At 40.1% G+C, this 19,275-nt stretch overlaps 1 protein-coding gene across 1 annotated transcript in view; it reads right to left on the bottom strand.

The window, feature by feature from the left end:
• DCX (doublecortin) overlaps positions 1-19,275 on the bottom strand; it is a 127,380-nt gene that overhangs the window by 73,772 nt on the left and 34,333 nt on the right. The window contains exon 6 of the mRNA XM_072956072.1: positions 14,910-15,250. Within this exon, the coding sequence (XP_072812173.1) occupies positions 14,910-15,250 (341 nt within the window). The remainder of the gene's footprint in view (positions 1-14,909; positions 15,251-19,275) is intronic.

Raw genomic sequence — 19,275 nt, 5'->3', positions numbered from 1 at the left:
AACTGGGCCTACTTCCAAAGGTTCTGATGTAACTGGTGTGGGGCCAGGCCTGAGCACTGGGCCTTCTAAAAGTTCTCCAAGTGTTTCTAATGGGCAGCCAGGATCGAAACTCTCTGGATTGACATTCTGAGTCTAGATGTCATTTGAATTTTATGGATGAGGGTACTGACTGAGGCACACAGAGGTTAAATGACTGCCAATAGTTGAAAATTAAGTCAATTCTAAGGTGGGACATAGAACCTAGGTTTTCCTACTTTGACCTCTGTTTCAGGCTGCCTTTGGTTTACATAATGTCCACACATGTATGGTCCTTAAAGTAACCCTGTGTATCTTTATGTATAGAAATCCAGCATTTCAGAAATATCACCCTTGGGCTGTTGGCTTCCTCTGTTGAGTTCATATATCCTCTATATCCTCTCCTCCATTAGAAGGCCTTCTCAAATTTACTTCCCTCTGGCCCTCATCTAAGTGTGCATGCATTCCTTTAGTACTTACTACTTACTAAGTCATCCTCCACTCGTTCACTTATTCAACATACATATTGAGCATACACCATATTCTAGGCACTGTCCTAGGTCCTGAGGATACATCTATGAACAAGACAATGCCTCTGCCCCCAACGGTTTGTATGTTAGGCTACAAGATTTAACACTTCATTCTAGGTATAGACTATGTCTTCATAACTAGACTGTGAGCACCTCAAGACTAGATACTATGTTTTCTAGTACTTACAAAGTGCCTTGTACAATGCTCTACAAATAATAGATGTGTCTCTTATTTAATGATTATAGAGGACCATCACAGCCAGTTATCCTTAACAGACTCTACTATTAAGAAAACAACCAATAAACTGGAAAGACTGGGCATTTTGTTTATTCTGTATGTTATAAATAATTAAAATTTACTGATGTTTGAGATTCTTGCCAGTGTAGAGTAATTTCTAGACATCAACAGGAAGCAGCTTAAGATTGTCTATTTGGGATCTTCCAGATCTGAGTTATGGAATCACAGAAATTTAAGTAAAGAAAGGACAAAAGTGCATGGAATGTTTGCTTTGTGAAGTGAACTTTTGGGGTAATCTATTCTACAAAATAAAAACTGAGATCCATGAGGAGTAGTGGTTTACTCTAGATTACCCAGCTCTTTAGTTGCAGAGCAAGAGTCTCTGAGTCCCTTGCCCAAGGCTCTTTTCCATTATTCCTTCCTCTGTTTCATGGGTTAGCAAACATTTTCTGTAAAGGGCCACACCTTTAGACCCCAGATTGAAACATCAACTCTTCATTGGGTCTCCTGCCTGTTGGCCTGCCCTGCATGTTTCAGATTTTCCAGGCCCCGGAAATCACCTGAACCAATTCCTTAAAACAAATTTCTCTCTCTCTCTCTCTCTCTATATATATATATATATGTGTGTGTGTGTGTGTGTGTGTGTGTGTGTGTGTGTGTATACACACACATACATATATATTATATTTTATAGCATATATATAGAGCATATTTTTCTTCATTTTTTATTTTTAAAACTATAGTTTGCTGACCCTTGATCTACTGTATTGTGAGTAATGCAAAATCAAGTTCTCCTTTGTATTCCAAAGGGAAGTTTCTTAGAGACTGCAAACTCTCATCAACCTTAATTCTTTTTAATTATATTTCACTCTGATTACTCTTGCTTTGTATCCCCACTAGCTCTGCCTTTGTATGAAGATTTCCAGGGTCTGTATCTTTGCCTTTATGCATGTGTTACATACACAAACCCCACACCATTCTGTTCTACTTCAGGCTAGGACTTGACAAGGGCAAGAGTAGTATGGAACAGATGCTGTCATCCTTGAAAGCCACATTCAGCTGGGGGGGATGGAAATATATTGATTTAAACAATTTTTACTTTACAAGAAGAGAGGGAGATTGTTCAGTCTGAACTCAAGGTCTCAGCAGGTCCCTGTGGAGTAGCCAAACCCCATATCACTCAGCGAACTGAACCAGAGCAGTTAAGCCAAGTGGGGACTAGGAATTTTTAACATGCTCAGTAACAGCTATTTCCTCTGGAGTCTAAGCCTGGGCCCTAGTCCCAGTTGGAGGAAAATCTGAAAGCAAGGGTGGCTATGTAAAGTAAATCCCATGGTTGGGGGACCCCTCTAAGTTCTCATCTTCTACATCAGTTCTACTCAATTCCAGCTGCCATCAACCTCCAGGTGGGGCTTACTGGTAAACCTTTAGCCAACAAACTCCTCAGCAGCCAACATAACAGCAGTGGTAGCACTCAGAACTTCATTTACCTCATTTCAGGGTGGGGTGCTTATTGCTAAGGAAGATTATGGTTGGAGTTGAGATAGAAGTGTCTATATTGACTACCATTGAAAATAGACATGAATTAAAGGCAGCCCCAACCCTGTTTTCTCTGGATGAGCTATAGTAATTTATCTCATTGCTAATTAACTTCCACACCCTCTTTCACTCAGCTGCCTTCTGCAATGCAGGCTAAATGACAGAAGCGGTTTCAGCCTGGAAATGAATGATACTATTCATCAATCCCAGAAGTCTCTCCTTGAAGATGCTGAGGAGACAGTTTCCTATTCCCAACTCTAAGTCCACCAAGCCAGAGAAAACGCTAACTATCAACAGCATTTTATCATGCTTTGTACAGTGAGTAACGTATGTTAGAACTAAACTAGGAGCAGAGTCCTTCTACTTAGTACCCCTCAGTTAATAGTTGGGAAGTCTAAAAAGCTACTGCTCTCTTGGACTGAATCATCAGTTATTGCATTCTCATTCACTGCTTAAGCTCCTGTGAGCTCATAATACCAGCCAAAGAGACAGCCCGTTGTATTTAGGGCTGATTAGCTATTAGGAACTATAGGCACAGTGCCTGGGGCCCATCGTACTTATACGGACCCACGAACATGATTTAATTTCTTTTAAAATCAGAAAAAAATATAATTTAGGTTAAAGAAAATGTTTAAATATGTTATATTACTATATTCCTCATCATACCAACACAATGGTAATTATATCCTCGAGTAGAGGAAGGGACCCACCAAGGCAAAAGTTGCCTAGGATCCACAGAAGCCATAATACATCTATAAGTACATCAACTATTACTGAAGATCCAAAATCTAAAGGGTAGGATGGACCACTGGAGAACCCACACTTCTTTTAATCAGAGGAGTCCCTGGGAAAGCACAAACATCAATTCCCAGCAGGCGACAAGCCGAACACTTGAAACTCCACGCAAGGCAAGGCTCCATCCTCTTTGCAAACAGCGAGAGGAAGTTCACCTATCAACTGCCATATTAAATAAACTGTGGAGGCAAAGACTGCCAGAGGGAAGCTTTTTATCAAGGCTGTAACGTCTCTAGTGAGTAAGACCAGAAATGTCCTGACATATAAATATTTATATACGACTTCATCAGATGAGACAGCCAATACTTAAAAGAAACAGGGGCATGGGCATGCATATGCAGACATAAAGAAGACTTCAGGAGGTATTGGTCTTGGCCCAAACCCTCTTTTAAGGGATATTATCATGCTGCACAAGCCATTCAGACCCCTAGGGTCTGCCAAATTGTTGCCAGCTGGAGAAGCACGATCTTGGTGCAATAGAAAGTGTGCAGCCTACGTAAATGGCAAGCACTACTTATGGCAGTTAAGTCTAATTAGTAAACTTGTCTCTGATTGCCACAGTGAGACTCTGCAGCATGGAGGAGTGGAAGGAGTGCTGGTTTATATAGGACCAAATCTATTGTGAAGGTTCTAAACCTGGCAATGGAACTGACGTTGCTGCCTCTACCACCACACTTAGAGAAGCCAAACTTGAATGCCTGTGACCAAAAGGCTTCTCCTAATCTCTTACAACTTTGGGGGACTCTTGAAACATCTTCTAGACAACTCTCCCCTTTCTATCAGTTTCCTCTTTTGCCTCTAGAGTATAAGTGACCTCAAGCCCTACCCTGAACATGGGTGAATAGGTGTTACTTTTATGGTGATTATGGATACTCTATCTACAAAGGCCCTCTTGTCCCAGTTTATCACCCCTGTCAAAATGTGACGGTGCTTGTTTTCTTTCCATTTAATTATTCCTTTGGGCCTTGAGGGTTTTTTCCTTTTCAAGATTCTCTAATTAAAATGCAAATAAATACCTGAGGCAGAGGCCAGTGATTCCCAAAGTGCATTCAACCATATGGTCATAGTTCGTTTTTCTTAAAAAATTGGTTTGGTGTTCAAACAAGTTTAAGGGACACTGAACTAAACAAAATCAAGCAGACTTCTCTACTCTACAGCGGGCTTATTGGAGTCTTTTTCCAAGAAGGGAATATACTATGCAATTTTACTAAACTTATTTAATCAAAGAGCATTTGATCAGACTAGTACTACATATAACAATTCGGGAAATGTGCTCTAAACTGATAGGAACTAACATTATAGTGAGGATGGATTTGCTAAAGCCTTACCAACTGAATATGTGAGCTGAGATGAAGGCTCTGAGAAAATCAGATCCCAAAAGGTCTGACTTATCTGGGGATAGGGCTTTAAGTTCTAAGGTAGCATATTGAACAAAAGGCTAGCTCTGCATATTAAAATGCATACAGGACATAAGCTATATCAGAAGGGCATTTTGGTAACCATGTATAACATAGGAGCTGGCAGGAACTATAGCCCTCGGAAAATGAGACATTTGACAGGCAGGTTGTGATAGATCTGGAGCATGGGTAACTGCCAAAAAACATCAAATCGCACAGCCTGACCCAGTCATGACTCCGTCTGCCTAGGTGCCTCTCAGGGTCTTCCTGAGCCAGCCCCCGCCCTCTGATCTACTGGAAAATTTTGTCTCCTGTTCCCAGAAATAATGACTGTTCAAATAACCTGGATTTGTCTGGTTTCATAACCTAAATCTTCATTTGAAAAAGACATTTCTGCCACATTTGACCCAGCTGCACACTCTTGTCTCAAAACTATTCTCTTAGACTCTATGGACACACCATCTAGTTCTCCATGGTTCTCTCTAACTATTCTTGGGCTCTTCTTCCTCCCCATCCCTTTAATGCAAGTATCCCTCATTGTCTTTTCCTGGAGCACCTTCTCACATGAACCCTTGGTGAGCTCATCTATCTGCCTGATTTTAACTACCGCTGTTTGCCGATTATTCCCAAATCTATATCTCCAGCCCAGGCCTCTCTCCAGACCCATATATACCACTACATTCTGGAGACTCCAGTTAGATGTAGCAAGGCATCCAAAGTTCAATATATCTAAGCTCTGCTTCTTGCTCTGGATTTCCCTACTTTAGTGAATGACTCTACCATCCACCCATACACCTTACCCATAAACTTCAGAGTCACCTGAGTGCTCCTCCTCCTTCACCCATGGTAGGCAGAATTCTAAGAATAATCCTTGCCTTTATATAATCTCTTCTCCTTGAGTGTGGTAGAACCTATGAATATAATGTTATTCCTGTAATTATGTTATATGGCAAAAGGGACTTTTCAGATGTGATTAGGGTTAATAATCAGTTGACTTTCAGTTAATCAAGGGGGATATTATCCAGGTAGGAGCAATATAATCACATGAACCCTTTGAAAGCAGAGAATTTGCTCTGACTGGTGACAGAAGGGGAAATTAGAGAGATTCTAAGCACGAGAAGGATTTGAGGTAACTTTGTTAACTTGAAAACGGAGAGAGTCATGTGAAAAGGATGTTGGTAGCTTCAAGAAGCTGAACATGGCTCCCAGCTGACAACCAGCAAGGAAATGAATTCTGCCAAAAACCTGGATGAGCTTGGACCTGAATTCAACCTCAGGGCCTCCAGATAAGAGCCTAGCCCATCTGCCACTGTGACTTTAGTCTTGTGAGACCCTAAACAGAGAACCCAGTGAAGTCAGCTTTAACTCTGACCTACAGAACTGTGAGATAATAAATGGCTGTTCTTCTAACCTGCTACATTTGTGCTAACTTATTATACAGCAGTAGAAAACTAACACACCCCCAAACTCAATTAATCACTAAGCTCTCCAGTTTCCACCTCCCAAATATTTCTTGAATCCGTTTTCCCCTTTTCCATGTCCACTGCCACTGCCACTGCCTGGGTTTAGATCCTTTTATTCTCCTTCCTATAATACTAAACAACCTCCTATCTGGCCTCCCTACTGGTTTTATCTTCCTTAAGTCCAGAACAACAGGGCGACTTACCCAGACTGCAAATCTGATCATGTTATTCCTCTGCTTAAAATCCTTCAGTAGCTTCTATCACTACAGGATAACATCCAATCTCCTTAACATAGTTTATAAGGTTATTCTTGGATCTTGCCCTTGACTTCCTCTCAGCTTCATCTTCTGCCACATCAGCCTTGCACTTTATACTGTAACATAGTTTCTCAAACATAGCACTACTGACATTTTGGGTCAGATAATTCTTTGTTGCTGGGGCCATTCTGTGCATTGTAGGATGTTTAGCAGAATCCCTAGCCTCTACCAACTAGCTATCAATAGTACCCCTCTCCCATTTGTGACAATCAACAATGTCTCTACACATTGCCAAACACCCCCTGTGGGGCAAAATTTCCCTGGACAAAGACTACTGAGCTAATAATACAGAACTGCTGTGGCTCTCTACAGCTAAGATTTTCTTTTTACTCAGGAGCTAATATCACAAGAACTGGAAAGGATAGAGTCTGTGGTATCAAGAATAAAAGTATTCTAAATCTAGGGAAAAATAGATGGACTGGGGTTCTGGAAATCCCTTTCGGTATATCTTTTTAAAGCTAAGGAACTTTGGTGGTTTGGGAGGGATCTGTGACTCTTTACACTAGAAGTTCCTTCTGTTTGAAAAGAGTCTGGAGAGTTAGAAGGGTCAGGGTGAGACTAAGAAAAAAGGAAGAGGGGAAATATATTCTTTGTATTTGCTCTAGCTTTAAGAAATGTTGTTAAACGGACTTTCATGTTTCTTTCTAGTATATTGTTTAGGGTAGAACTCTGGTCCAAACCTCTACACAGAAAAAGAGAGTATAAATTTGTTTGTTTGGAGTATCCTTTTGGGTATGTGCTTTAGGAACATGAGTTTGGTGGTTAGGCAACAGGAGAAACCCCAGCACCCAACAGTTCTATTACCAAGTTTATACTAAAATAAAAATACATGTCCACACAAAAGCTCTTGCACATATGTTCACAGCAGCATTATTAATAATAGTCAAAAGATGGAAACAACTCAAATGCCCATCAACCAATGAATGAATAAATAAAATGTGGTGAATCCATACAATGGAATATTATTCATCCATAAAGAAGATAAACTTCAAATACATGCTAATATTAGTTCACACTCACAGTTCTTGAAAGTTCTAGAAAACTTCAGAGCATTTGGCTACTTTTAATGCCAAGCTACCCCCTGGATATGAGGATATGGACCACTGCTATTTCTAACTATCAGATTAAATTCAAGTTTTAAAAAATTTATCTTTTCAACAAATGGTGCTGGAAAAATTGGATATACATTTTCCAAAAAAGAAAAAACAAAGAAAGAAAAGAAAAACCTTGACCCTTACCTCACACTATACACAAAAATTAACTTGAAATAAATCAAGTATCTAAATGTAAGAGATAAAACTATAAAATTTCTGGAAGAAAACATGTGAGAAATTTTTGGAGACCTTGGTTTAGGTAAAGAATTCTTAGATATATTGCCAATGCATAAAAGAAAAATTAGTAAATTGGACTTCATCAAAATGAATAAAAATTTCTCTTGAAGAATTAAGACAGCCATTAAAAAGATGAAAACACATGCTACAGACTGCGAGAAAATATTTGTAAATTACATATATGATAAAGGACTTGTGTCCAGAATATATAATAAACCCTTATGATCTAATAAAAAGGAGACAACTCAATTTTTAAAATGGGAAAAGATCTAAATAGATATTTTTCCAAAGAAGATAGACAAATGTCCAATAAGCATGTGAAAATATATCTGATATCATTAGTTACTAGGGAAATGCATATCAAAAAACAACAATGAGATTCCACTTTACACCCACTAGGGTAACTCCAATAAAAAGATAGATAATAGCAAGTGTTGGCAAGATGTGAAGAAACTGGAATCCTCATACATTGCTAGTAGGGATATAAAATGGTGCAGCCACTTTAGAAAACAGCCTGGCGGTTTCTTAAAATTTTAAATATATATATATATATATATATATATATATATATATATATATATATATAATTTTATACATATATATATAATATATTAAATATATATATATATAATTTTATACATATATATATAACCTAGCAATACTATTCCTAGGTGTTTACCCAAGATAAATGAAGATGTATGTCCATATAAAAATCTGAACATGAATATTCACAGCAGCTTTATTCATAATAGACAAAATGTGGAAACAACCCAAATGTCCATCAAATGATGAATAAATAAGATGTGGCATATCCATACAATGGAATATTATTTAGCCATAAAGAGGAATGAAATAATGATATGCTACAACATGATGACTCTTGAAACATGCTAAGAAGCCAGCCACAGTGTATCACATATTGCATGATTTCATTCATATTAAAAGTCCAGAATGGGCACATCTATAGGGACAGAAAGTAGATAAGTGATTGTCTAGTGATGGGGGATTGAGTATGATATCTAAAGGGTGCAGAGTTTCTTTTTGCGGTGATGAAAAATTTATAAAATTGATTGTAGTGATGGATGCACAACTCTGTGAATATACTAAAAGTCATTGGATTGTGCACTTAAAATGGGTTAATTATATGGTATGGGGGGTTACATCTCAATAAAGCTATTTTTAAAACTGTATTTGGAGAGAATGCTTTTTCTTCCACTTTAAAGGAATGGAAATAATGAGAAAGATCAAAATAAAGAACTAAGAAAAAGAGGCCAGTTACTTCAACAGTTGCTAATAGAATAGCTTGCATCTCCAGATCAATCCCCAATTGATAATCCTCTTCAGTTTACTCAAGATATAGCTGTGATGCTCACTTCCCCCATTGGCAACAATCCTTCCCAGTACTGAAAATAGCACCACTGTGGTGGAGACACCTTAATAATAGCACTGTCAAATGCTTGTCACAATTTTAGTAGGCTGGCTTTTATCTTGCTTTGTTTTGTGATTCCTCCACCCTCTGTTCCTTATATCATCCACAGTGGAAAGAAAAGGAGGTCAAATCAAAATTACAAGTTTGAAAATATTTTTGGTCATGTCATCACAGGCAGCAAGAAAGATCTGAATATAAGAATAAGAACTGTGCACATATGTTTAGTGACCATTTTAGAAAACAAGGTATTCATCAAGGTGATTACTGCATCAGGTTGGAGATCCTAGGAGCATAGAGAAGGGGAGGGCATTGAGAAGAGTGGCAGCTTGTTGAAAATTATCTCTACAGAAGCAACACTGTGAGATGAATATTCTGCTATCATAGAGTAAAGGTCATGTATTTATCTCAAAAACTAAGAGAAGAGATGTGATTGGTCCCATAACACATAGCTGGTGAAGAGCAGAGTAAAGACTAGACTTCAGGTCTTTGAATCCCAGTTTAGGGCTCTTTCCATATGCTGAATGTTGGATATTGACAGACTAGTCAGTATGAGAGACTGGGATACAATACCAAAGTTCTTGATGGCAGTGGCCAAGCCCCACCTCTATCACTGCTCAGAGCCAAGAGCATCTAGTCAACAATAAAACTCTAAGATGATAAATCATGAAGAAATAACCAATCGCCCTTTCTTTTCAAAAGAACAATATATTTGATGTTTGGCCACCTCCATCATAAGCCCTCTTTTAAAGTACAAAATCTACCTCAATGTGAGACCTCTTGAAGTATATACTATATATGGCAAGGTGAGTTGCAAACTATCCCCTTCAAAAAGCCAGCCTGGCTCCCTTCCCTTCCTTGCTCTTTTCTATTCCATACTCAAGTCAATCCCCTCAAAGCTTGTCTCCAGGAATGAAATCTGTGGGAAGGTTGGGAAGAGGGAACGTTTGGTAATACAAACATTAACTTTCTAGCCTTAGTTTTCTCAAGAGAAGGTCAATGATAAATGACCTCCCTTTGGGGGCATAATTTGTGGCCACGTGGCCTTTTCTATTGAGCCCATTGTTGACTGACAGGAACATAGCACTAGGAGGAGAGAAGGGTTAGCTCTGAGAGACCTGGAGGCCAGGGAGTATAAGTAAGACCAGATGTGGCTGGAGGGCCAGAGATGAGGGTGGGGAATGGAGAAAAACTGGCTATACAAGCAAAAGAAAGACACATCCACCTTGGGAAATGCACTCAACATTTCCAAGGTTAAATCCAACTTGTCTTCCTGTGTTTCCTGTAATTACCTTTGTGCTTGCAGCACCCAGTTATTTAGCACAGCAAGATGGAAGGGGCAAGTCTTTCCTGGAATACTCAGCAGCAGTTCAAACACCCTTCGTGCTCTCTTTTTCCTGTTCCACCATCTTTTGGTTCAAAACATGTCTTAAAACTCCTGTTCTAAATTCCAAGGCTATGGGTAATCTTGGAATCAGCTTAAAGCTCTTTTCTCTTATTCTGAGGCCTAAAATTTCTGGTTCAAGTAGTTGGTACTAGAAAGATATAGACAGAAACACAAAATAAATTCATCCAACTGAAAATTGGCCTAATAAAGCTAACAAAATTACTAAAGGCCATACTTATCTCTTAGGCATGGATCTTGAGGCTAGAGTGAATCTTTCCACAGAACCTGGATGTGGACAAAACTGAGATCAGAGATGCCAATAAGTATAGAATGAATAAAGCATGAAAATGAATGGTGTGAGGGCCAGCTGCACCCCTGAGTAAGATGCCAAATAGCTAAAAGTCTATTAGTAACATTCTGCATCTCTAATGGAAGCACCATGCCCTGTTCTTCACAGAAATGAATTTAAGGCTAGACCATGTATCTGCTGAGCCTCTACTACCAAGTGAACCAGAAATTTGGGTTCCAGGTTTTATATATCCACGACTTTTAAGTATAAAGGTCAATGCATGGCTTTATTATAGAAATTAATAAGTGGATAATTTTTTCAACACACTGCAACCTCTCCAGCTGCCAAGGAATCAAAACAACCTCACCTGAGAGTGAACCAATGTGCATCGTCGTCTAACCCTTCATCGTGTGTTCCCTGACCTCCTAGAAATCTATTACACCCCATGGAAGTAGCTAAGGCACTACCAACTACTTCTTATTCCATTAGCAAACTCTCATTGAGGTGACGAATTAATTGGGACCTTGTCCTACTAGTGATGGTTAGCTTCCCTGTCTACACAGACCATAAATATCTCAGAGGAAACTGGTCTTCTATACTGGCAAAACATAAGCCCTTAAAAGATCAAAGGCTCCAAAAGCACATCCAAACCAAATAAAAACAGAAAGAGATGAGAGCCAGGTCCGTAGATTGCTTGTCAATCAGCATAAGCCAATCAGTCAAATGGTACGCATGAGAAGAGAAGCAACAATAAATCTGGTGTAATTAACTGGGATGTTTTAACTGATCATTATTTAAATGAAGAGAGAGAAAACTACTTTATTGGGTCCATTTGGGATCCAGTTAGAGCAAAACTGAAACCAAGTGATGGTCCTGACTTTATGATTAAAACGCTTCACAACAAATAGCCTTGACCATACTTTGTCCTTTCTGCCTGGTGCCACATTTAGCCAAAGACAGGCATGGATTCTCATCCAAGCAAGTCCTAGCCATTGTAACACATGTGCCTTCAGCCTGCACAGAGGAAGATCATGTTCCCAAGTAGTAAGAATACCCACCAGTAATCAAAGTGACTGACAGGTGTTAACATTAGGGCTATCATCACTAGAATTGGGAAATGGGCTGGACTCCACAATTTTGAGTTTGGCACCAACTTTCAGTAGACTCAGCACCTATTTTGTAATTAGTAGGTTGTGTCCTTGCACCCTTACATTTTTTTATTCAATGTCCTTGCTGTAACCACACAACAATGTTTGATTTTGGGTTACTCCATCCATATCAATCTTACCAGTGAGGTTAGAGCAGTTAGTTCCTAATCATTCAGCATCTTCTGCAAACAGCTTTTCCTAGTGTGCTCCTGAGAGAGGGGTGTGTATGTGTGTGTGTAGTTGTGTATTCCATGTAATGTGTTTGTGCTTAAATAAGATTGGGAAATCCCAGGTCCAAATTAAATGGGTTTCTTTTCTGCAGGACTTCTCAGAACATTTAATATGGCAATAAGCTATGAGAGCCTCTCAGAAAGGCATACAATTTGCAGAATTTCACAACTTTATTTGACCATAAAACCCTTTTATGAAGAGCCTCTGAAGGTAGAGAGATGGGAACAGTTCTCAAAATATCCTTTGGGAAAAATTGCTTTATAAGTCTGCCCTCAGTGACTTCCAAGTAAGTAATAGATAGGAGCTGCTCAGGTGGAATATGCACTCCTTTGGAAGCCCCCTATCTCTTCTGATAGACCTCAGGCTAGTGTCTGGGGCATTGAAAGCAGATGGCTTCTCAGAACATCTACCTGGACCATGTGAGAATCTCTTTATGTCAGCCCATTCAGTCAGCAAACATTTATAGAGCATCCATAATGCATCAGGAGCAAAAAAAAATAGGTTAAGGTTTAACTTTGCGTGGTGCAGATAGAGAAGTTTTTGGAGATAAAATGACATTTGAATCATGTCTTAAAAGATGGCCCCCAGGGATCAGAGCAGGCAGGGGGAGATATTTGAAAGAGAAGGAACAGAGGCACTGATACGTGCCAAGGCATTGCTCTGCTCCCCTTTGCACTCCACCCTGACGTTTCTGTACATATACCACACCATACATTGGCATGCTATAACATGTTCCCCAAGGAGTTGAAGGAGTTGGAAAACCTGCTGTATAATGAAAATCCACCCATCACTGGATTGAAACTTGCTTATCTAGGAGTTGGAGGTGTCCCTTTATTTATTACTAGGAGCAATCACAGAATGCCAAGGTATGGTATATCTCCACAAAATGTTGGAAATTCATGATAAGATTGATGAAGGTTAAGTAGGGGGAAGTGCGTTAACATTTATTAATATATATGTAAATTGTCAGAAAAATTTACATATTTTATCTCATTTAGTGATGAACTGTATGCATATATATTTACACTGTGTGTTTTGATTTACAGAGTGCTTTCATATCTATTATTTCATTTAATCTTCATGAGAACCCTGTGAGCATGGGTAGGGCAGATGTGATTAGCCCTTTCTTACAGAGGAGATGTGTGAGCCTCAGGATAGTTAAGTGATTACCCCAAGGTCACATAGTAAGTGGCAATATTCAGATTAGAAACTAAGTCTTCTAAATCCCAGTCTTATATCCTTGAGTTGTATTTGTTCTGTATTTCTTCAAGAGGCTGAAGTGTATAGGGAAGCAGAATTATGCCCAATGTAAGAAAAATCTTTCTAAAAATCACAGTTGTTCAACAGTGAAATAGGCTGTTTTAAGAAATTGAAATAGTTGTAGAGTATATTCTTGCCATAGGTGGGAGATTAAATGTCATGGTTTCTAAGGTCACCCTCAATTCTAAGATCCACTGATCCTAAAATTCCTAAAGTCCTACTTCTCTGAGATGAGGTTTCTGATGATCAACCCTGTTCCTGGGCAGCCCCCATTTATTATATACTTGGTCCTCAGAAAAGAGATCCTCTTAGAGAGATACTTGGGAGTTGGAACTTTTCCCATCACAGATAAACGTATTGCTTTGGTGCAACAAACACCTATCACATACAACCAATGCTTCCAGGTTTCTCACAGATCACAAGATGATGGGTAACAGACAGAAGCAGCACATTTATACAAATCATCATGTATATGAGTTTGCAACTTCCCAGTAACTTAAAATCTTGTAGCATACAGTATAATATCAGAAATGATGGGAGGAGACACATTACTGCATTTGGACACTCATCACTCTGATATAATGAATCTTTTTTTTTTCAGAATCTATATAGTTGCTCAAACACCAAAGGTATTTTAAGAGGTAGAAAGTATGGTCTAATAGTAATCCACACCTGTCTTGTCTGATGAGGGACCAGGATTCTCTTTAGAGCCAAAGGACCAGCCACTGTTTCAATTCCCTTGGAACATTTTTTATCATATATTTACAGCTCCCTATGCTCAAGAGAATGGTGCATCTGTCTGATGGAGACGCCTGGCTGCATTCTTTCCCAGATATTAATATAGGTGGCACTTTAGAGGCATAACCAATGACATGAAGAACCTGATTTGGAGAGGAACAGATGGCAGCATCTTTCTTAGGCTAATTTTAGGATCTTGAAATAGTCCCTTTCTCACACAAACCATCAGTGGAACCAAATTAAGACAGCTATGTCACATGGAAAAGGGAGAGAGTGAGAAAGTGTGGTCTAGTATGAGGCAAAGACAATGAACCAGAAACCTCAGTGTTTCCCCATATATGACTCCTTTCGTAGAATATGAGTATCACTTTAACCTCTTTCACCAGAATGGGTGCTGAATATGAATGTGAGAGTCTCTAAGAAGAAATGAGTGGGCAAATCTCATTTCCAGTCACATACACTGAACAATCAAGATTGCATCATGCAATAGTTAAACTCTTATTCAAAAGAATATGTAGGACCTGGGTTCTAATACATCTTTTCCTAGCAGATAAGGAAGTTGATAAGTGACCATTTTACTGGTAACTCAGAAGCAGATTGAATTTCAAAGCCTCAGATTTCTGGTCCATTGCTTTGTTTGCTGAAAAGACCTTTTTTCCAAATGAGACATAATATGTCAGATAGGGATGATGAGAGGAGGAAGAAGAGTCTCCCAACCAGAAATGATGCCTGAAATATAAGATGGTCATCCAAGGGTTTAGAACAAATAAGGAGAGAGTCATTTGGAAAAAAAAAAAGCACCTACCTGTTTTCCATCCAGAGTGTAGAGTTTTTTGACAACCCCGGTCTCTAGTTTGATGGCTTCGGTGATGTCAGTGAGGACTTGCTCAAAAGAGTGTGCTGTCTTCTTGTTCAGAAGTACACGCACAGCCTTCCGAGGCTTCACCCCACTGCGGATGATGGTCACCAGCTTGGGGCGCACAAAGTCCTTGTTCTCTCTGGCCTGAGCACTGTTGCTGCTGGCCAGGGACTGAGGAGCTTTCATATTGGCAGATGTCTTCACATTGACCGACCAGTTGGGATTGACATTCTTGGTGTACTCCACCTTTTTAAAGAAGTTGTCTGAGGAACAAACATAGCTTTCCCCTAAAGGAAGAAATAAGTGGTGATTAGTTTAATAGCAGATATATGGATAATTCTAACCAAACTAATACACACTGACCTTGGAGTAGCACTTTTGGAGACATGGTGAGAATAACAAACTTTATATGCAAATCCTAATTGGGCTCTCATTCAAATTCAAGAGCAAGTCATCAGCAAAATATTTTTCATTATAATGTCATACTTAGTTGAAAAATCCTATAAAGCTAAGGGTCCCAAGGACAATGAAAATACCTAAGTATCATCTAATAAGGGGGGAGTTCTCAAGCTTGATATGGTTTTATTGCAATTGAAACATTTATATTAATTTCTAGGATGTGTGTTAAGGTCTAGGGGCATTACTGGAGTGTTTTTTTTAACATGTCTCTATTTCTTAATGCTCCTGTCCTATTTCTGGACTCATAGCTCCATTCCACTGTTATATTATGAACTGAGGAGAACTTTCATTGTTAACACATTTTGACTCCAAGATAAAGTGACCAAAGTAACCTTGCCTATTGGGCATACAGTACATACTTGCCAAGAAAACAGATTGGACTTTGCACAGAGTATATGGCTAAGGAGTAGAATACTGAAATGTGAAATGTGAAGAGTGTGTGTGTGTGTGTGTTTGTGGGTGGGTGGGTGGGTGAGTGGTGAATATGTATGTGTGTATAATTAGGCCTTCTACTGCTCACCTCCACACCCAGGTGGAGAAACTGTCTAAATAACAATCTGTACACACACACACACACACACACACTTCTGTTTGCCAGTCTAGCTCTTGCTTGAGAAATGCTCTCCCCTGTTTCCATCACCCACCCCTCATCTTTCCACCTTTGAATGCTGCACACTAGCTCTGTGTATTCAGGGCCGTCCTCACCAGCGCTCACCCTTGGCTGCCACAAGTAATGAGGTGGAGATGTGAGAATACATTATACAGCCTGATTTATGGATTGGAGGGATCTCATGTAATTTTCACATTTACCATGGGCTAGAGGAAATGACTAATACAGCGGAAGAAACACAGGGGCCAGAGGCAAGAGGAGGGGATTAGACACCTGGGACTAGAAGCTGGAGAAAAGAGGAAGAGAGGTAGGCTCAGCCTGGGGGAGAAACTATTGGAAAAGGTTGAATTTGTTGAATAAAACACATTAGCCTCAAGGTATACAGAAGTTCATCCAGAGGTCAAGCTACAGAAAACCAGTGTGATTTAATCAGGCTTAACTCATCAGTAATAACACTAAATAAATGAATGAATAAATAAACCCTAGCCTGTGCAAAGAAAGCATTAAACGCGATTGTAATCTGATTGCTCTTCTTCCTTCAGTCTCAACAGGAGAACCACGCAGAGACATTCAGAAATGCTGGACTGATGATTCACTCCCTGTGCAAATATTGATTGCTTTGCTGTAGCACCAAATCCTTTAAATCATGTTAATTAATCAATTTCTTAGTGCTGAGAGAAGATTCAGTCACATTCTCTAGGGCACTTGTGAGGACATTTATATATGTGTGTGTGGAGGGGGAAGGTAAGTGGCTTGCAACATATGCAAAGTAGCTTCCAGCACTGCTCTGAGTCTCAGAAGCTGCTAGTGTTGTCCTGACAAAGGGACCAAAGGATGGTTTGTAGGTGAGCACAGGCACCCTCCTGCACCTGATGTAGACACGCACACCCAGGATGGGGCGGGCAAAGACCTCAGCCGAAAGATACTCTAATTTCTCTGACTCCCGCTGGCTAATCAAGTCCAACCTGAGTGATTAGAGGGTGTGGTATTTAATTTGTGACCTCAAGGATGAAGGGGCCTTTTCAATTCCTCTGTGTATTCATAGCCGATATTTCCTATACCCTAGAAATGGCCTCTAGCCTTAGCACTCTGCCAGATGCATGGGCACCTTTCAAGAGGTCACCACCTTTGAGTCAGATGTTTTCCATAACTTGTCATGTACTTTAAAACTCTGTCAGACAACTGTTGTGTGCAAATGTATGAGGCTATATATTTATGATTTCATTCATCCACAGTCTCCTCTCAAGAGTCAGCTGTGTAGCTCTGTTAGGACTCTGGACTTTTTTTGCTCCCATCTCTTAAACCTCTTAAGCCTCTGAACTATGAGTATGATTAACCACTCCAGATGAAAATGAACATGATGGCAGACAGCTATAGTATCATATGGCACCCAAGAACTTTTCAGAGGGCCCTGCTCTCAGCTAAATCTATGTTGAACACTTTCCAACAGTACATTTTAGTCTCTCTACTCTCTTCTTTTTGGACCCAATATGGAGTCATGGAAAAAGAGCAGCCTATGTGCTGTCAGTCAGAATGGGGTTCCCCAGTATTTCCTAGTTGTGTGCCCTTAGGCAAATTACCTAACCTCCTTCAGCTTCCATTGTTTTTCTGCAAAGTGGGGATGATGAAAACAATACCTACCTTCTAAGGTTGCTCTCAGGCTCAGAGCAGGTGATGTACAATCTATAAGGCTGAACCCAGAGCCTGGTATACAGTAAGCACATGATAAATGCCAGCCATCTTTATTATTAAGGCCCTAATCTGAAGGAATAGAGAGAGAACAAGAAGTAAAGAGCAAAGAAGGAAAGGAGGAAGAAAGGGTTGAGAGAAAAAAGATGAGAAGAGGAGGAGTAGAAGCTGAAGGACAGAAAAGAAAAAGAAGCAAGGGCAGCCATCTTGGAACTGAGCTATAATCATTATAGAACATGAGTGCTGCCGGGGACCCGTGCTTCAAAGACAATATTTCCTGCTAGTTGAGAGGAGATCTCCAGTTGTTTCAGATGCCAAATGTAGTAGCTTTATGGCTACCACCTAGCAACGCCAGTTGTTGCCACTGCTGATGCCCACTGAGGGTGGGGTATTTTTTAAGACTATTTTTTAGAGCAGTTCTAGATTCACAGCAAAATGAAGGGGAAGGTACAGGGATTTTCCATGTGCCCCCTAACCCCACAACAAATAGCCTCCCCCATTATCTGCATCCCCCACCAGAGGACAGGATGTTTATGGTGGTTGAGAGCAGAGACTCTGGGAGTCAGATAGACCTGGATTCAAATCCCCACCAGGCATTTCCGAGCTGTATGATGTCAGACAAATCATTTAATCTCTAAGCCTTAGCTTTTCTGTCTATAAATCGAAGGCATTGCATTAGGTGACATTTAAGTCACTTCCTAGCCCTACAGGTCTCTAAGAAGGAATTTTCTTCTCTTTTCCATCCCAAATAGGCGTTAGGAGACCAAGTTGTTATGGTAATTACATGTTAAAGAAATAGGTCCCCACCACTGAGGACTCTCCACCTGGATTACTGGAAAGACATCAAACGTGCTGCGTCTCTAGACTGAGGCTTCCCTGGTCTGATTCTGTAGGCGTCTGCAACATGTGCTGCCAGAGCTCGGTGCTTCCTGCGTGTCCAGCTGCCTGGCACTTGGCGCCGGCTGAGGCGTGTTGCACCTTTACACAGCTGGGTTCCCGTCCTGCCACAGCTTCCAGGGACTGATTCCCACCCGTTGGAAGCCTAGAAGGAAAGCTGGCTTCAGAGCCAAGCAAGGTGACAATTTGCTGGAATTGACAATCTGCTTCAGCTTAAGGGCGAGAGGGTAAGGAAATGAAGTCATGGAAGCACAAGCTGAAAGGGCAGGAAGGGAACAAGCTGCGGGCTCAAGATGATCTAATGTCTACCTCCCTTCACTTTCAGGATAGCTCCATTTTCAAAAACATTCAACATGTTCATCGTTTTTCAGTGCAAAAGCACTTCTGCCAGGGCTTTCTCCTCTTTTCCCGGGCTTCCTCACTCAAGAAGGAGAATATTAAATGGTACTTTATGGTATTATCAGATCTATTCGTGATATATTATCCTCCCAGGTATCTTAAAATCCTCCTCTTTTGGAAATGTGCTTGCTTTAGTAGTTAGAGGATAAATCAGTGAGAAGGTGGTTTCAGCTCATTGGAACAAATAAGCTATGGCAAAGAAAGTGGATCAGAGCTAGTGTCACCATACAGCTCAGATTTTTCAACAAGACTGTTCCA

Source organism: Vicugna pacos, chromosome X (assembly GCF_048564905.1).
Source record: "Vicugna pacos chromosome X, VicPac4, whole genome shotgun sequence".
Taxonomy (NCBI): domain Eukaryota; kingdom Metazoa; phylum Chordata; class Mammalia; order Artiodactyla; family Camelidae; genus Vicugna; species Vicugna pacos.
This window is presented reverse-complemented; position numbering and strand designations above follow the sequence as displayed.